Source organism: Condylura cristata, unplaced genomic scaffold (genome assembly GCF_000260355.1).
Source record: "Condylura cristata isolate star-nosed mole 26May11 unplaced genomic scaffold, ConCri1.0 scaffold00025, whole genome shotgun sequence".
In the NCBI taxonomy this organism is placed as follows: domain Eukaryota; kingdom Metazoa; phylum Chordata; class Mammalia; order Eulipotyphla; family Talpidae; genus Condylura; species Condylura cristata.
This window is the reverse complement of record NW_004567126.1, coordinates 6,575,562-6,595,201: the sequence shown is the minus strand read 5'-3', so window position 1 is coordinate 6,595,201 and position 19,640 is coordinate 6,575,562. Positions and strand designations below refer to the sequence as shown.

Sequence of the window (19,640 nt, the reverse complement as noted above, 5' to 3'; positions counted from 1 at the left end):
GATTTGTACACGATTGTAACAATTTTATAAAGTGAATAATGGAATAATAAAAGTTTAATCAAAGTCAATGAGGTAAAGAGATTAAAGGAACATTAAAAGGGTTAAAAGGTAAGAAAAGACTAAGATGTTTGAAATAATCTCAAATTTACAAGTAATTAGGGAAAATTTAAACCCAAAGATGCCAGTTTTTTTGTTAATAACTTAGTAAACTGGACATATTGATAATTAAACACTAAATTTTCCTATTCAAGAATAAATTGTATGGAGATTTCTGTACACAGAAACTTTTGTTATTTCTATAGACTGTATTTATAGTTTTAATGTTTTATTAAAAATGAAGAAAACATTAATAGAAATAAAAACTATCAGCACCTTCCATGCCAATGTATTGTTTGTTTTTTTTTTCATTTGTGACAATATGTGATAGTGTCAGTAACTCCACATAAAGATTTAGGAATCCCATTAATATGAGACTGGATGCCTCTTCTGGATTACCCACTGAAAGGATTATCCACTAAGTGGATTATCCACTTCCTTCCTCTATAAAAGGGGAATCGAAGGCAGAAAGTACTACCTTTTCCAGAAAGCCACCTACTGTCTGCATCACAGGACTGGGACCAGAAGAACAACCCTGCAGCCATGGAAGAGCCTGCATCAACCAGCTTCCCAAGGCAGCCTGTTCTGGTAAGTGTGGAAATACTTACAGCAAGATTGATCAGTTGTCTACATTTTCAGCCTGGGAAACCTCTTGAAGGGAGAAGACAGTAGGTCTTAAAACTTTATTTCTTCCTAGATGTTAGTGTTGTTTTTTTTTTAATGTTTAAGGTATCACCGTTTTTGTATATGAAACTTCTGGGATCCTGGGACAGATGCTTTGTTTTATTTTCACTAAAAACATCCTAAGAATGGGAAGTAATGTTTGTCCCTGCATTGTTTAAATTTTCCCCTCAATAGAAAATGCTTTATTGATAATGTATATGGTCTTCTCTTAAAATTCTGTTCTCTGATCAAATACATTTAGATCCGTCATCAGTCCTTATTTAATCTTTTTAACAATAATTATAGCTTTTTTTTTCTATATTCCTTCTTACCTGTCTTCCTTTATCCCTCCCTCTTTTCATTCTCTCTGTGTGTCTGCCTTAGTGATTATCACAGCATTTAATTATACCTAACATTATATTAGACAATCAATAATGCAATTGACTCTTTCTTCAAGATTTAAATAAACAGGAGAAATGACTTTGTTAAATTAAATTCTGGATGAAAGGATTTATTACACAATGTGGCATAGATTAGGCACTCTAAATGGGAGGAACAAATAAGATTCCCGTCATCTTGGGTAATGAAATGGAAGCTATTAATAATTTGGCAGAACAATATAAGTGCAATTTATTTTTTAAAGTCTTCTGAAGACAGAAATTAGAAATTCAAAAGTAAATGTACTTTTATTGCATTTACATTTTAAAACATTACTTGTGACCTTATAATGGATTACAGAGAATAGATTTGAAATACTAGGCATGGACAATTTATTGGATTATACCACAAATGAGATTATATCATTATATAATGGTAGTTGTTTAAATTTGTTCCAAAATATTTCAAAAGGGTTTTTTTTTCAATAAATTAAGCAATTTCTCCTAAGATTGAAGCAATAAATGAATATGACAAGGTAAACTATGAAAGTCATCTCTTCATTGAATATTAAATTTAAAAAGAACCATTAGAAAAATAGTAATTCTTTAAAAAATAAGATGCAATTTTTTAAAAATATTTTGAGCTGGCAAGTCAACTATGGAAATATTTTGTAGGAAATCTGAAAGGTGGCAAGAATGATTATAAAGTTCAGACTTTTCTTGGATTCAGGCCAGTGAATGGATGGTTCCCTGATACAAGACTGGGGAGGCATGGTGTCCAGAATGACACTCAGAGGTAGACAGGATCTAAGGACCAACAGTGAATATTGGGGACATTTACAGGGGAAAGTTATTTGGGCACTAGCTAACTGGCTTGGGGCTCTTATCTCTGTGAGCTGAGTCATTGATGTTATCACTGATGTGGTGAGCAGACAGTTGGGTATTTTAAGTCTCTGGCCTGAAGTTAGGTCTGCACTAATTCATTTGAAATCAGGGGAATGAATGATTAACTAGAAGAAGATAAGGATGTAGAACAAACATGAGAAAGAACTCACATGAAAGATGAATCAAATTAGAGCCCAGAAGGAGCTAAGGAAAAGAGTCTGGGAGTAAAATAAAATTACAGTGGAGGATTTTGTACAAAAAAAATTGGAATTCTGTAATGAGAATAGGGTGTTTCTGAGTTTTTTGTTTATGAACAAGAGAATCCTTGAGTAAAGATAGGATTTTGATGTGCAAAGGAGTATCGAAAGGTGATTTTTAATGGAGATAGGGAAGTAAAGGATTATGAAAATTGACTGTATGCCAAAGCATAGTAAAAAAGCACAAACTGGAAATCTTAGAAAATAAAAAAATCTGATCCCTGTGTCCAAATATTGGTGATACAGGGAGGGCTCACATGTGTGTAGTTGGCATTGACAAGAATGGGAAGAGAAATATGCTAAATGAGGATAGTGAAGAGAAATGACCAGTAACTGATAATGGACAATGACCTTGACCTTTCTGTTCTCGGTTCATGTTTGTTGATGTCTGAATGTGCAGTACTTATAGCAACAGTAGCAGCAGCAGTTGGGGTTACTTAGATATGCAAAAAATTGGCCCTACTCCAGGGTTTGTTGTGTTGATCCAGAAAACGGAGTTTTAAAACTGCAGATGAGGTGAAGCACAGTGCAAATATAAGATCTATGCCTTCTGGAAATGTATAGAATGTTGAAAGATCCAAGTGACCTGACAACATTTTCCATAGTTGAATCTTACCTCTTTATTCAAATTTCTCATCTCACCTTGTTTTCAAAGGGGAGGCTCAAAAGACCTATGATGTCCCAGACTTTAGAGAAGAAAAGACGAATCCATGTAGCCAAGACCAAACGGAGACATCGTGAAAGGCGTACATTTCCTATAAGACTCACCAGCTGTATTTTCAAGAAGCAAGTCACCAGGATAATTTCCCATCCCGGCAATGAAGTCAGGTGTGATACAAATGAGGAGACCCTGAAGAAGCCCCAGCAAATCTCTGCATATAGGAGATTGCAGGGACTCCAGGCCTGCAGTAGTGAAGGAGAACTTCTGAGTACTTTGGATTTCACAAATACCTTTAAAAATGTTCATGAGTTCCTGGGCAGTGGTAGTCCTGAATCTCTATACACCAGCCCTGAGAGCAGCACAGCACAGTCATCAAATTGGGTAGAGTTACTCCCAGGAGTGGGTCTCTATCTCCCACAACCCCACTACAGTCAACCAGTAACAGCTGGAGATATTCGCAAACAGTCTCTGGAAGTGAAAAAAGCAAGGGAGAGACTAGCTGTGGCCTTGAGGGCAGACAGTCTTGCCATGGAGACAGAGAGAGCCAGGAGTCAAGGATCTTCTGAGAACTAGTAGGAAAATGGAAAATCATGCTGAAGAAGTTCAATGGTGTGACCCTTGGAGAGTCACTTCACCTTAAGCCACCTGTAGTTTTACTTGGGTCTATTTCTAACTCTGGACTATGATGCTTTATTATGTTAAAATTGTTATTTTATTAATACAAAGAGACAAAAGTGGATGGCTTTGTGATGTGAGGTCTGGTTTCATCTGACAAACAAGGAGAACTTCACTTTTCATTAGATAATTCAATTTCTGTTTACCATGTTTATTCACTTTTATATTAAATTCTACAGAGGTAATTCATCTTGAGGGATTATTTAGTGTTTTTTTCTATAACATCTATTTGCACTCAAGGAAACGATATTCTGAAAGAACTTATTTTTAAACTGGTAAACTAAGTTTATACCATATAAATTATTTTATTCTATTTTTTTTTAATTTTAACATAACATTTTTTTCTCATTTTCTTATGGTCACTCAGACACAGCACATTTTACAAAATTTATACAATTGTGTTGCTATGTCCTTAATTGTTATCTACAAACTTCCTGGGCAATTATTAACAATAGGTTTCACCTTATCTTCCTCAGAGAAAATGTTACTGGGGACATTGTACCCTGAGAGATTCCGGCAGCAGGCAAATTGACTTTTTTTTGATACCAGATCCTGAGTCCAGGAAACTTGTCCTGTCAGCATAAGGTGTATCATAATTTTTCAGTAAACAATACATTTTTTATTTATAAACACTTTATTCAATAAATACTGTAATTCTGTTTGTAATGAGGAAAAAATGCGGAATAAAGGTTTATTTGTTGAAAGAGGGGGCTCTCTGCATCCCCAGAGGCTGAACTTGCTGGCCTTTGCTAGCAATCCATTCCCTTCCTTGGATTGTAAATTGCTGCTTTGTCAATAAAGTGCTTTGCTTTTTCACTTGTTTTTCCAGTTACCCAATTAGCTAGCCCTTAGGAGATAATGAACTACGTTAAAATGTTCCTTCTCTAACTTCCTTAAAACAAAACAGGTTTTATTACAATAGTAAGTAAAGGCAAATGTTCATAAGATCATGATGACCCAGACTCAAACCAGCCCCAGACCCCCAAAACAGCCCCCAGCCCTGTTGAGATTAATGCCCTATTACCTGAAGACAACGTCAAAGAAAAGCTAATTGTTTGTGAATCCATAGAGACTACATTCCTCACTCCCTCTAAATACCCCTCTACTGACTTTGTAATTGAGGTGGCATCTTAGGTAGTTCAATCCTCTCTTCTCAGGATATTGGCTCATGAAAATGCTTTGCTTTCCAACCTTTATCTCTTCTAGCTCCTGGCTTTCCAGTGGAGAGTAGCCCAATCTGAATACAGCCGCAAGGTCACAGAAGTCAGAGGGAGAGACTTGCACTAGATCACTAAGTCTTAGTATACGGCTAAGGTACCCAGGAACACCAAACTTAAGGGACATGCAGTCTAAAAAGGGGTTCCTGATGTTAAGTGAAAAAAATAATTGGTTGCACCACCGCTGTACCAACCTCTTTTCTGATGTCTTAAAGAAATTTTACTCCCTAACCCTGAAATGATGAAACAGCTAGTGTAATAAATGCCATATACAAAAAGCCCAGCACCAACATAGAAACAGTAAAAGATTTCACTATATTTCTCCAACATCTCTATAAAAAGTCCTTGCTTGATGTGGCTGGATATTATATTTTGAGGCCAATTTCACAAAATATCACTTTAGTTTCCAAAACCCTTAGCTTCCAAGTCATTGATATTCACAGTGATTGTCCATCTCTAAAAGGTCCAGTTGTCATCTATATTCTGGCTTTAGATCGCTCCACTCCCAGAGAACATGGTGGAAAGCTCAAAGACAAGGGGCTCAGGGAGTTGTGCAGGGAGGGGGATCTGGACTAGATTTACGTCATTTCCGTCTGCAGCGTTACTGGGAAACGCGCTGAGCAGTGGCGACCATTGGCAGGTGAGGAGACTGGTCTCCCTCGCCTGCCCGCTGTGGCTCGCCTTTGTAGCTCCTGGTCTGTGCCTGTGGTGTGTAAGGGCCCGGAAGACCCAATGGCTGGGAGATCTGGGCCCTATGTCCCCTTGGGTCAAGGACCTTTGTATCTCCAAATGGCCACTAGATCTCCACCTCTGGGTCACTTTTGACTCGAATTAACTCCGCCAGGACTTGAACGTCATTGATACGGTTGAAAAGCTGTCTCTGCCCAGGCTGCTCTGACAGCTCCCACTTCGTCCCTTCCGCCCAGATATGACTTCCTAAACCTTCAAGTCCAGTAAGAAATACTCCTTAATCTACCTCACATTTTTTTCTGGACTTATGTCCATACATGAAAATAGTTTTTGGTCTTTTCATTGTTTAGATAGTGAAAGGGAAACAATTGGATGGGGGGGGGTTGGTTTTTGGTTTTTTGGGCGGAAGCAAGATTGATTTATAATGTTGTATATGATTTAGAGGTACAGGTCATCCCCTTCAGGTGGATCACCTGGAAGTCAGAGCCCTAAACCATACCCCCTCCACTCTTTTCTGTCTCTGCTCTTTCTCCCTCTTTGGTAACCTCCATTTCTAGGGTTTGTTATTTGTTTGGTTCTGTGATCGACTTATTTCTGTATCAGATAAATTTGAATACTGGAAGATGTCAGTTTTTTTCCTGTCCATAATTTAATAGTGACTAACTCTGTTTTCTTTCTCTATATTCCACGTACCAGTGACACCATATGGTATGTCTTTCTCCTGATCTATCTCCCTTAGTGTAATCCCTTGTAGTTCCACCCATTTGTTAGGGTTAGCGAGCATTCTTCATTCTTCTTCTTCTTCTTCTTTTTAAATAGCTGAATACTGTCCCATAGGTGCTGGACCAGTCTACGTTCCCACCAACAGTTTGTATGAGTTCCCTTTTTTCCATATCCTCATCAATATTTCTTGTTTCTGGTCTTTATGATACGAGCTGTTATCCCAGTTGTGAGGTGGTAGCTCATTGTGGCTTTGATTTGCACTCAAGGGGTAGGTTAGTGCTTGTTTTCCCTCCTCTCCCCTTAAAGAACCATAGGGGGAAAGGAAAAGAGAATTACAAAAGTAGTAAATATCACAAGACACATTTATATGTCTACGAAAACTTAACAGGGGAAACAAAAATAGGAAGTATAGGTTCTTGTCCCAGAAAATTAATCTTACTACTCTTTTCCAACTTTTAAAGTAGGGCAAACTGAGGATCCAAACAATTTGCAGGCTTTTTTTTTTTTTTATGAAGCCTAAAAAGTTATCAGTGGAATCATGATTATTGTGAAAGTTACCCTTGATTTAGGATAAATTAATGAAAGTAATTGTGAACCTGCAAGTGGAATCTGGATATAGTAAGTTCCATCATTCCCTTGGCAGAGTTTGATAATCCTTTTTAATTTCTGACAGCATATGAAATGTTCTCACATTGGTTAATTTAGTTGGAGCCTCATAGTAATTGTATAAAATCAGTGCTTTTTTTTTTTTAAACCTAAGGCCAACAGCTATCTCAATCCTCTCCTCTGAATTGTATTCTTTTAAGACTACTCAAAATACTTAATGTTCACTTCATCCCTCTCTTGCTCACTGACCTCTCTCTTCTCTCTCCCTGCTGAATCATACCTACCAACATCTTACATGCCTTAATACCTCCCATATTAAAAAAGAGAGAAGTTTGCCCAGCAGTTACCTCCCCCCATATCTCTGCTTCCTTATATCTCTCCAAAGACTTATTACTATGCACGCTGTCTTACCTTTCTTACTTCCTCAACCATTGGTAACTGTTCCACTTACCAAAGTCACCAGTGATTTATCTGGTAAATCATATTCTTTATTCTCAATTTACTTGACCCGCCATCAACATCTGACACAATTTATCACATTCTTGAAATATGTAGAACTTTATCATTCCTCAGTTCTGTGATTGACTTAATTCCATATCAGATAATTTTCAATACTGGAAGATATTATCACATTTTTTACTATTCATAATTTAATAGTGACATAGATTACTCATTTATAAATTTAGTCTGGATTCCATTTTCTTAACTCCAGACAATCTCATAACAATAGGCCAAGACCTGATGTTGATTCCCCCCTCCCAATAAAACTTTTACTTACTTATTTATTTATTTTTGAGAACAGAACAGTTGGATTTATTGGAATACACTACTAAAAGCAGCAGTCAGTGAGATGGGGCCTGCTGTGCACAGATAAAACATTTTTATTACAAATTATTTTAGCATATATTTATTTACATATAATACACATATAATTTAGTATATTTATTTATATATCTTACATCATTGTTCTTTTTTTTTTTTTTTTTACAATGTTTGCTTTCTTTTCTCAGGTGTAGTTTCCATAGAATTTCCACCACCAGTTCATCCATGCACCATCACCATAGTCTCTGAATTATAGTTGTTTATTTTTATTTTGTTTTTTATTGTTATTATTTGTTCCCTAATGCCTTATTTGGTTACCTTATATTCCTCCTATAAATGAAAGCATTTGATTTTTTTTTAAAGGACTTCTGCAGCCTTAGTGGCTTTTTTTTTTTAAGATTTATTTATTTATGCATATAGAACTGGGGTACAGGCCAGAGGTACAGGGCCAGTGAGAAGCTTCACCAGAGATAGAGTGGAGATCAGAACAAGCAGATCAATGAAGTACATTGCTGAGGGGAGCAGTGGGTGGGCCAGGAGAGGTCTGTGGCACCGTATGGATCACCTCTGGGGCCAGGGATCAAACTAACACTGAGGCTAGCTTGCAGCACTGTGTCCTAACCTGTTGCACCACCAGGGAGGGCCACATCTGATATTTTTCTTTCTTTCTCTTTATTTCAGTGAGCATAATCCCTTCTAGCTCTATCCATGTTGCTGTGAATGGCATTCCTTTATCTTTTGGTTGTTGTATAGTATTCCATTGTGTATATAGACTACATCTTTTGGGGCATTTAGGTTGTTTCCAAGTCTTACCTATTATAAATAGTGCTACAATTAACATAGTGATAGAGGTTTCTTTTGAATTAATATTTTTGTGTCCTTTGGGTAGATCCCTAGGAGTGGAGTTCCTGAGTCATATGGTAATGTTAGGGGGAAAGAATGCCCTAAAGGATTCCACAGGTTTTGTGAACTCCACTCCCACTCCAGACCACAGCCATTAAAATTCAGGAAACTAAAAATCTCATCATCACAGAAGGGAGGGTTACTGGGATCTGAAGGTGGAGTTAAGCAGTCAGGCTTAACTGGATATCTGGGCTTTGGGGTACTCTTGGTTTTTTGCTCTTCAATTGCTTGCTCCTGCTCCTCTTGGCTATTGGCTTTCTCCTGCTCTCTGTGTACCATTGGGAATCCAGGTTGGTGGAACTGGTAGGACTCAATACCAATTTGTCACCTACTTTTTCTCCCTGAAATATTTTAATTTCTTCATTTCCCCTACTTTTGTAAATAAATCTTTTATTAACATTTCTGTGTGTGTCTGCAGTTGAATATTGTTATTAGTCACTTTAAGCGCACAGGTGAGGACCTACAATCAGGCAACTCATTTCATAGTGGGGTTGCCCTGTAACAGTAGCTCCATTTTTAGTAGTGTGAGGAATGTCCATCCAGCTTTCCATAGTGGTTGGACCAGTTTGCATTCCCACCAGCTGTATAGGAAAGTTCCTTTTCTCCACATCCTTGCCAACATTTGTTGTTGCTAGTTTTTTTTTAATATGTGCCATTCTTACTGGTGTAAGGTTGTATCTCATTATAGTTTTAATTAGCATTTTCCGATTATGAAGGATGTTGAACATTTTTTCATAAGCCTGCTGCCCATGTGCATTTCCTCTTTGGAGAAGTGCCTTTTAAGTTCTTCTGCCCATTTTTTTGACTGGATCATTATTGCTTTTCTTGAGTCATTTCAGTTCTTTGTTGATCTTTATGATCAGTCCCTTATCAGTTGTGTGGAGCGCAAGAATTTTCTCCCAATCAGTAGGGTGTCTCTTTGTTTTGATTACTTTCTCTTTTGCTGTACAGAAGCTTCTTAGTTTGATGTAATCTTAGCTATTTATCTGTTCTTCACTTTCTTTACTTTTTGGGATGAGTCTTCCAAATGAAACTTTTAAATTGGAGTTTTTAATCCCTCTTAGTTGGCTATGTAGATACATCTCAATCAGTTTTATTGATCACTTTGATTAAATAATTTTTTTAAAGCAGTTTCACCCAGTCTTCCTGTGCACACTTGCTTCCTATATCTCCTATAATGAAGGGTGAAGGTTAGATGCTGTCAAGTCAACATCCTTACCTGTGTATTTGTTCAACATATTTACTCTCTCAGTCATCCCCCTGCAGTGTAATTTCTCTTAGGAAAGACACAATTTTTCTTGTTTATTGCTATGCCCCAATTCTAGCAAAGAATAGGTGATCAATAAATAATGTTGCTGGCTGTCTGAAGAGAAGATTGATTAAACAATATGTATGGGTTTATGTATCATATGTATTCATATAATATGAGAATATTAAAAGTTATATGGTATAACCCCAAAATTTTCTTAGATACTATGAGTATGTTTTACATATGAGGAAACTGAAATTTGAATAAATTATACAAGATTATAAACTATCTATGAGGTAGAATCCTTTAAGATTTAAACCCCTGTCTGTCTTATTCAGACAGAATACAGGACTTACCCTATATCTCTATAACTCTGGTAATTAAAGCAATTTGTAAGGGGAAAAGTCATACTATTCATACTTTAGCCATAAAGTACTTTATCCCTAATCTTAAGAATGTCAAGATTTAGAACTCCTCAATAGTCATAAGGAAAAAATAGCTTTACCTTAAGCTTTCAAATAATTCAAATTATCAAAACAAATAGAGTAAAATAGTTAGGTACGCAAAATACAAAATAGATATGCAAAATACAAATTGAGTAAAATAGTTTTACTTTAATTTTTCTATGGCATCTGTTAAACAGCTTTTCTGGTTGATTTTGTCTCTCTAAACATAATGTACATATATTAGTAGCCATGTGTTAGATGTTTAAGTAGTTCAGGATTTTGAGGTATGTAAACTTACACATTTAGCATTTTACAAGTAACAGTTCAGAATTTTTTAATTTAGGACTGTTTTCATATGGTAAAACATATCAGAACCATTGCTACTATAAAAGAAATGGATGACAGTTATTAATGTTTGATTTTAACAAATCAGATTAAGTAAAATCGGCGTTAACCCTTATATACAGTATAGGGCTTTTATGGTTTGCTTTTCGTTTCTTAGGAGCTTTGTGTCCTTTACAATATAATTCATAGAACTATGGAATTCATTTTTCAGTATGTTTATTTCACAAATAATGAAACTGAAGTCTAATGAGGTTAAGCTCTTTGTCCAAGATCACCTTAAGTAGCCATGTGAATGAAAACTAAAATGCATCTTGAGCTATACAGTTTAGTGATCTTGCTTCTAGATTATGTGCAGAACTGTCATTAAACAATGGGCCACTGTCAATCTGTATATATATTTATATATATATGTATATATATACATACACTTTGTAATTGTTCTTTATATGTCTATTGAAAAAATTAATAAAATTGCTGTATGCATACCAAAAATTCTTGCGTGACACCTTTCTGATAATACTGGATCAATATTAGAACAGCTATGATTTGATCTAATCAATCTTCACATTTGAATTAGGTCTTTTTTTTAGAATAATAAACATTTAAGTATCAAAAATAAGAATTTAACTTATGGCAACCTTTTGTGAGTACAGTAAAATACACATAAAACAAAATTTACCGTCTTGGTCATTTTTAAGTAACAGTTCAGTGATGTGAAAAATAGCTGTAATATTGTGACCATTATCACATCTGCCTCCATAATTCTTTCTTCTTATAAAACAACTCTTTCCTTATTCCCTCCAGCTACCATTCTCCTTTCTGTCTTTATGATTTTGATTACTGTAAATATATAAGTGAAGTCATAAATATATAAGTGAAGTCATTACTGTAAATATATAAGTGAAATGACTGAGTCTATTGTATGTATGCACTACATTCTGATCATTCATCTTTTAATTTAGGTAACTTCTGTATTTAGCTATTGTGAATAATGCTGTGATGAACATGAGCATAAAAATAAAGCTTTGAGATCCAACTTCCAGTTCTTTAGAGCATATACACTGAAGTGGAATTGATAGATCGTAGGATAATTCTATTTTAGAATTTCCGGATGTATAGTCATTCTTTTCCATAGCAACTGTACCTTTTCATATTCCCTCCAACAGTGCAAAAACTTTCCAGTTTCTTTACATGTTTGCCAACACTAATTCCTTAGCATTTTATTTCATGATCTTGAAAGCACTGTGTTTTATAATTTCCTTTTCAGATTGATCATTGTTAGTGTATAAAATTGTAACGGATGTTTGTGTGTTGTCTTTGTACCCTATTACTTTGCCGAATTCATTTATTAATTCTAAAATATTTTTGGTGGAATCTTTAGGCTTCTACATCTTTAGAAGGACTCTTTCTACATCTAAGATCATATTATTTGTGAACAAATAATTTAACTTTTTCCATTTCAATTTGTCTGCCTTTTATTTCTCTTTCTTGCCTAATTACTCTGTCTAGAACTTCCAGTTAATAGAATTGGCAAAGGTAAACATTCTTGCCTTGCTCCATATCTTAAAGGAAAAACTTTCAGTCTTTTACCATTGAGCATGATGGTTACTATGAAAATTTCATGTGTGACTTTTATTATACTGAAATAGCTTGCTTCTACTCTTAGTTTTTAGTGTTTTATCATGAAAGGTTTTGAAGTTTGTGAAATTTTTTCTGCATCAATTGAAATAATTTTTCGCCATTAGTCTATTGTACTGATCATTTTATATATTGAACCACTCCAGGAATAAGCCCCATTTGCTCATAGTGTATAATCTTTTTAATCAAACTCAGTTTGCTGGCCTTTTGTGGAGGATCATTGTGTCAATGTGCATAGTGATCATTGGGCTGTAGCCTTCTCTCTCTCTCTTTTTTTTTTTTTGTAATACCTTTTACTTTGCTGTCTTCATAGAATGATTAGAAGTGTCCTCTCTTTTTCAATTTTTTTTGGAAAAGTTTTAAAAGGATTTGGTAGAATTCACCACTGAAACCAATAAGGCCAGTGCTTTTATTCTTTGGAAAATTGTCGATTACTGATTCAATGTCCTTAATAGTTACAGGTCTACCCAGTTTTTTTATTTCTTAAATATTTAGTCTTAATAGATTTTCTGTAACTAAGAACTTGTAAATTTCATTTAAGTTATAAAATTTGTTGACAGACAATTGTTTATAGTACTCATTTATAGCTCTATTTTTTTTTAGAATTGTTAGTAACTTCCACATTTTTATTTCTGATTTTAGCAATTAGAGTCTTTTTTAGTTGTTATCATGTAGACATTTTTCCGTTTTGTTAGTCTCTTCAAAGATAAAGTTTTGGTTTTATTGATTTATTGATTATCTAGTCTCTGTTTCTTTTTCCTCTGTTCAGTCACCTTCTGTTAGTTTTGCATTAGATTGTTATTGTTTTATTGTTTCCTTAAGGTGTAAAGCCATATTAAGACCTTTTTAAGTTTTTTAATGCATGTCTTTATAAATTTCACTCTCAATATTGCTCTGTTGCAGCCCATAAGTTTTTGTATGATGTGTTCATTTCTCTTAAGTGTTTTTTAATTTCCCATGTGATTTCTCCTTTAATTCATTGGTTATTTAAGAGTATATTTTTAATTTCTACAAATTAAGTAAACTTTTCAGTTTCACCTCAGCTGTTGATTTCTAACTTCTTCCCATTGTGGTTATACAAAGTATTTTGTATGATACCCACCTTTTAAAATATATTAATTTATGATCAAACTGATGGTATATGCTGGAAAATGTCCCCTGGTCAGGTGAGAAAAAAAGCATAATTTGTTGCTATTTGTAGAGTGTTAAATTGATATCTGTTACATCTGTTTGGTTTATTGCTTTGTTCAATTCCTACCTTCTTACTTAATTTTTGCTCATTGTCCTGTTATTGAGAGTAGAAAATTCGTCTTTATCTTATTGTGAAGCTGTCTATTTCTCCCTCTTTCCGTCATTTTTTGTTTCATATATTTTGCTGATCTGTTACTAGAAGCATAGATTTTATTCTTGTTATATCTTGTTCCTGTATTGAACTTTTTGTTACTATACAATGTCCTCCTAAATCTAATACTTTTTAAGTGCATTAGTCTCTTGAACTATATAGAAAATAGTATGTGTAATTATGAACCAAAGTTCCAATAATATAAGCATTTAGACTAATATTTAAGTATATATAATATATACATATAAATTCTTAGATCACATAGAAAACATAACATGGAGTTACAAATTGTTTCACAATAAGCTTTTAAAATTACCCATGTACTTAACCTTTTTTTAAAAAAGATATATTTTTTTATTTATGTATGAGAACTGCAGTATATACCAGAGGTGCAGGGACAGTGAGAGGATTCACCAGAGACAGAGTAGGGAACAGAACAGGCAGATCTACAAAGAACACTGCTGAGGGAGCAATGAGTGTGACAGGAGAGGTCTGCTGCGCCATGTGGGTCACCTCCCTGGCTGGGGTTGGAACTCATGCTGCAGGGGCTGTGGATAGCTCCACAGTGCTGTGCTTTTAAACCCTTGCACCACCAGGAAGGCCACAACCATATACTTAACCTTTATTAAAATGTTTACTTCTCTTAAAGCTTTATGTTACTACAGAGTGTCCTCTTATTTCACCCTGCAGGACTCTGTTGAGCATTTTTGCAGAGCTGGTCGAGTGATCATGAACTCCTTCAACATTTGTTTATCTTAGATGTGTTAGTTTTTCCATGTATAGGATTTTTTGGCCAAATATATGACTCTTCATTGATAGCTCTTTTCTCTGAGTAATTTGAATATTTTATCCCACTGACTTCTGGTCTCAGAAGTTTCTGATGCAAACTCTGCTGATAAATATTAAAAATCCCTTGTACATGACAAGTCACTTCATATAGCTTTCAAGATTATCTTTGACTTTCAAAAGTCTGTAAAGTGTTTCAGTGTATAAATCTCTGAGTTCAGCTTACTTGGATTTGCTAGGCTTCTTGTTGTTTATAACATCTCATTCATCAGATTTGGAGTGTTTTTAGCCATTATTCCTTACCTCAGCATCTCTCTCTTTCTCTTCTCCTCCTGAGATTCTCAGAATGTATATGTTTTTCTCCTTGGTGATTTTCCACAGGTTTTAGGTTATGTTCACTTTTCTTCAATCTTTTCCTTTGTGTTCCTCAAATGCAACAATTTCTATTGTTCTGTTTTCAAGTTCAAAGTTATTTCTTCTGCTGGCTCAAATCTGCCTTTGAATCACTCTAGTGAATTTTTCATTTCAATTATTAGATTTTTCTGGCTTTGACTCACTCTACTGAATTTTTCATTTCATTTCAATTATTAGACTTTCACCTCTAGAATTTCTCTTCAATTTAAATTAGGGTTTTTTCTTTATAGGTTTTTCATTTTGCTCCTCCATACCTTTCTTGATCTTATCAAAGTCTTCCTTTATTTCTCTGAGCATATTTAAGAATAGTTGTTTTAAAGTCTTTTTCTAGTAGATCATCAAGTATTTTTCAAAGTCAGTTTCTGTTGACTTTTTTCCCTCCATTAGATAGGTCATACCTTTTTATTCCTTTGAATACCTCATGATATGTTTATTGTTGTTGTTGAAAACTGGATGTCTTAGTAATCACATTCTCTCCCTTGGCCAGAATTTAATTTTTGTTTTTGATTGTTGTAGGCTTTTAGTATGTGTGCCAGGGTCAACCTGAATTTTAAACTTAAGCTCTTCTCAGGCCTTCTCTGAAACTGCCTTTCTCTGGGCATGTCTACTCACTTTCTGTTTTTTTCTACATATATGACTGTTTTGGAATGTCCTTTTCTTGAAATTCTGAATTCCAAAATGGAGGGAGAAAAATGTACAGGAGGAAAGGGCATCAATCTATAAATCCTGTAAGTCATTTTAATCAGAGAATGTCTTGAAAACAGTGGAGAAATATGCAACAACAATGGCTGTCTTCCTTTTTGCTGATCAGAAGTAGCAAACAAGCATCAGTGTACTGGTCCTAGATACTTGGACAAAGTATTTTTTCTTTTTTTGCCTACCCTGGTTCTCATAAGCTGTGAAAAAGTTGTTCGAAGATCTCCCACCTACCACTGAGTTGAAACTAAGGGAGTGAGTAAGTGCCGTTGGGTTACAAGCTGTAATTTTCACCAAAATTAACTGCAATTTATCTTCTAAGATATCTGTTAGAAAGTTGCAAGCCTTCAATAGACTCCAGAGTTCCAAAAGAGTTAAATTAGATTGTATCAGTAATTGTTTAGATGGGGAGACAGGTTCCTGGTTTTCCTACTCTGCCATATTTCCAGAATTCTCTGTGTCTACTGCAAGTTTTTAAAGGACTCAAATTATGATGACTTTCTGATTTCCCTATTTATTTCTTTACTATGTTAAAAAATTATTAATTAGATCTAATGATTTTTTTGTTACTTCATAGCCAAGTTTTATCTTTTTTTATAAAGCAATACATGACTTACTAATTATTTAGTGCATTTAAGAGTTATAAAAAGAAAAATATAATCATTTGTAATTTGAGCTTAGGGAGTCTGGGAAATTTTGTAGATTTTACTCTGTCTCTGTGTGTTGATGAGACATCATAAAATGACATAGGGAAAGTCCTGGACTTTCAATACAAACAGAATTTGGTTCAATACAGTTTAATTACTATTTGACCTTAAACCTTGAACTCAGTCTTCTTATCTCTATTATAAGCATACTAGTGAAATCTGCTAGGCAGATTATTGTTGGAAGTAAGGAAAAAAGAAATTGGAATATTTGGAAATCAATAATCAGTGATAATTTTTATAATTATTTAGATACAAAATTGCACTTTTACAATTTCCTTCACTTTATAAGTTTATTTCATAGACTAAAAATCAAAGTTCTAGACTTTGATTTCCAAGAGTGAAAATCAAAGTTCTAGTGATAGTTTCATAATCCAGCACATAAAATAATTTTTTTAATCTGTTTATGCTTACAGAACTGGGGTACAGTGAGAGGTACGGGGGGGGGGAGGATTCACCAGAGACAGAGTGGGGAGCAGAACGGGCAGATTTACTGAAATACACTGCTGAGGGGAGCAGCAGGCAGGTCAGGCAAGGTCTGCCATGCCATGTGGGTCACTCTCTGGCCGGGAAATTGTGCTGCAGTGTCAAGCACATAAAATAATTTTAAACATACTATTGACTTTCCTTTTAGGACTTCCAAATGCCTTGGAAAGAGAAACTAAAAGAATTTAAAAGGAGGGATAAAGCTGCCAGGGTCATTCAGAATGCTTGGAGAAGTTTCCTTGTGAGTTTATTTCATTCTGTTAGCTTTATTTTAACATAATTTGTATTTTATAAGATTAACCTATTAAAAGTATATAATTTGTGCTTAGTATAGTCACAGAGTTGTATACCCTTGCTTTGAAAACAGGCATCTTCAAGTTTCAAAAAGTTACCATGAATTTTCTTGTTGCCTTACAACACTTTCTGAGTTCGTGATCTAGGCCGAGCACTCAGACAGTGACTCTTGTCAATAGGCTCATTTGGCTTTCATCCCTAAGGGCTTTGTTTCTTGACTCAGGAATCAGTTTTCTGAGCAGGTGTTAGGGTACATTCACACATTAAATATTTATTGTGTATCTACTCTTAAGGACTTAATGTGGGATAGTAGACAGTAGGTTAGTGTATTAATAGATGGTAGTTACTTATCCTGCTCTCCTGAGCTGGTCTCACTGATGTGAAGAGTATTCCAAGCTGATTTCACTGGTTGAGTGAAAAGCAGGTGCTAAAATGACTTCACTTTCTGACAATAGCACTAATTTACCTGTGCCTGATAATTTTGTGTGAATTGATACAGCATTGTTTCTATCAGTCTGGTCTTACAAAAGTAGTTATTATTTGCCTCTTTTGTGCCCACTAAAGCCCTAAAATCTATGCCAGGGCAAATTTATTAATTTTAACATTAAAATGATATTTTTAATCTGCTATTCCTTTGACAGTTTCTATTAGCATACTTGTTGTCTAAGCTTAAGTTTTTTCATCATCTGTAACTTTCCTCCCACAAGCAAATCCAACCAGTCACATACTTTCAAATACTTATTATTTTTATAGTTTTGTGCTGGGCATTTTACAGTCTATCTTTACTCTGAAGGAACATCAGTAAAAAAGTCATGTGTATGAACAAATGTGTATGTGTTTTAATCAAAAGTTAGACTGAGCAAATATTTTCATTTTCTGACCCTCCAGAACCCCACTGAAATGACAATATACAGAAAGTTAACTCATAACAGAGAGAAGAGATTTCATGAGCATATAAAACAGTTTATTTCATTTTCAGATAACCAAAACTGGCTGGTGGCATCCTATTGGATAAAACTATGTAAAAGACTCACCTACACACATTTAAGAGTGACTCCAGTGAAAGAGCTGGTTTGTACATTGTAGATAAGTAGATTAATTGAAGGTCTCTGCTTCAATAACTGTGCCTCTTGTCTCCACTATCACTTTTATACTGAGATTTGCATGTAGGTGGATAATAACTATTAGGGGGGAATTTCCCACATTTTATCTTTCCCAAAAAATTCAAGTAGAATTTTTCTCTCCTAAAGAATTCAAATAGAAAGGTAGTTCTAGTGTGGACTTAACATTCCACAGTAAAATCCTCTTATTTGTAATAGTTGAAACACCTGGCTTAGTTGCTAGTTAGAGTTTCTCTAAGAAATCCTGTTTATTAACTTATTCCACTTAGATCACAGAGCACATACTCAAGAGTAAGAACAACAGAAAATGTGAGACTTACACAAAAGTACAGGATGGATACTCATGAATACTTACACTCCTCCATAGAAAACGGACAGGGGATCAGGGGCAAGGAAGTTGACACAAACTTTCATTTTAAATATTAGTGGATTACCTAACATTTTTTATCTGGCAGTTAAGAAAAGCAAATAATGTAAAAAAAAAAAAAAGAAAGAAAGAAAGAACGTAAAGTAAAAAGAAATAACAGAATCTTAGGGAAATCCCTCAGGAGTTGTATCTGGAGATAAAATTGTATCCCATACATGATTGAGAATTTGAACTGAAAAAAAAATTATTTTGTTTGAAACCCTGAAAGAGTTAACTATGAAGGTCTTGGTTCAAATATAATGCAAATTAAAATAGTCCTAAGATACAAAGAGAATACATCTGATCTTAATTCAAGATATATTCTTGGCCCTTGTGGTAGATAATTTGCATAGCAGTATAAATAAATTCACATTTTCTGTTATTTTAAACATTTTTGTCAAAATAATATGTGCATTTCTTGAAAGCAAGTAAAATAATGTAGACAAATTTATAATGACAAGAAGTCTTTTAGCCCACCCCGCTTTTCTATACCTCATATCTTAAAGACAACCACTTTTAGCTATATTTTGTTTTAGATATTCTGCTACTTCCATGCTTCTACCTAATATGTTTGTGTCATCATTTTTTATTTGTAAACCTTAGGAATGATATGTTAACTTCTGCATTGAGAACTAATTTTACTTACTCTCCACTGTTCTGCTAATATTCTCTCCTAGTAACACATGATTATTCTTTATTTCCTCTATTTGTTAACCTTACTGCTGTAAAGACTATTTAAACCTTTGTTTCTTGTTTTATCACAGAAGCATAGAATTCCTTGACTCTTCATCATATCTGATAAGGATATAAATGTTATTATTAAAAATAACTATAACCACAATAATTTGATGTTGGATACACAAAGTAAAAAAATTATAAATTTTAAATCAATAGGCTAAATGGTGAGTGGGGAATTAGCAATATAGAGTTTCTGTGTATTGTTGAAGTTAAGATGTTATCAACTTGAAAAGTTATGTTATAACTAAGGTATGTTATGTAAGCTTATGGTAACCACAAAGGTAAAAACCTATAGTAGGCTGTCCTTGGTGGCACAGCGGGTTAAAGCACAGCACAAAGAAGCTTAAGCCACTTCCGCATGAGTTCGATCCCTGCCTGCCCAGAGGTGACCACATGGCGC

General features: G+C 34.6%; 2 protein-coding genes across 2 annotated transcripts in view; both read left to right on the top strand.

Annotated features, from left to right (window-relative positions):
- Positions 1–639: 639 nt before the first annotated feature.
- Positions 640–3,512, top strand: LOC101636001 (putative methyl-CpG-binding domain protein 3-like 3). Its single transcript, XM_004688767.1, has 2 exons — positions 640–684; positions 2,934–3,512. The coding sequence occupies exons 1-2, from the start codon at positions 640–642 to the stop codon at positions 3,510–3,512; spliced, it is 624 nt and encodes a 207-aa protein (XP_004688824.1).
- Positions 3,513–16,832: 13,320 nt separating this feature from the next.
- LOC101635776 (chromosome unknown open reading frame, human C11orf65) overlaps positions 16,833–19,640 on the top strand; it is a 28,290-nt gene continuing 25,482 nt past the window's right edge. Inside the window, exon 1 of the mRNA XM_004688766.1 lies at positions 16,833–16,922. Within this exon, the coding sequence (XP_004688823.1) occupies positions 16,839–16,922 (84 nt within the window). The 5' untranslated portion in view covers positions 16,833–16,838. The remainder of the gene's footprint in view (positions 16,923–19,640) is intronic.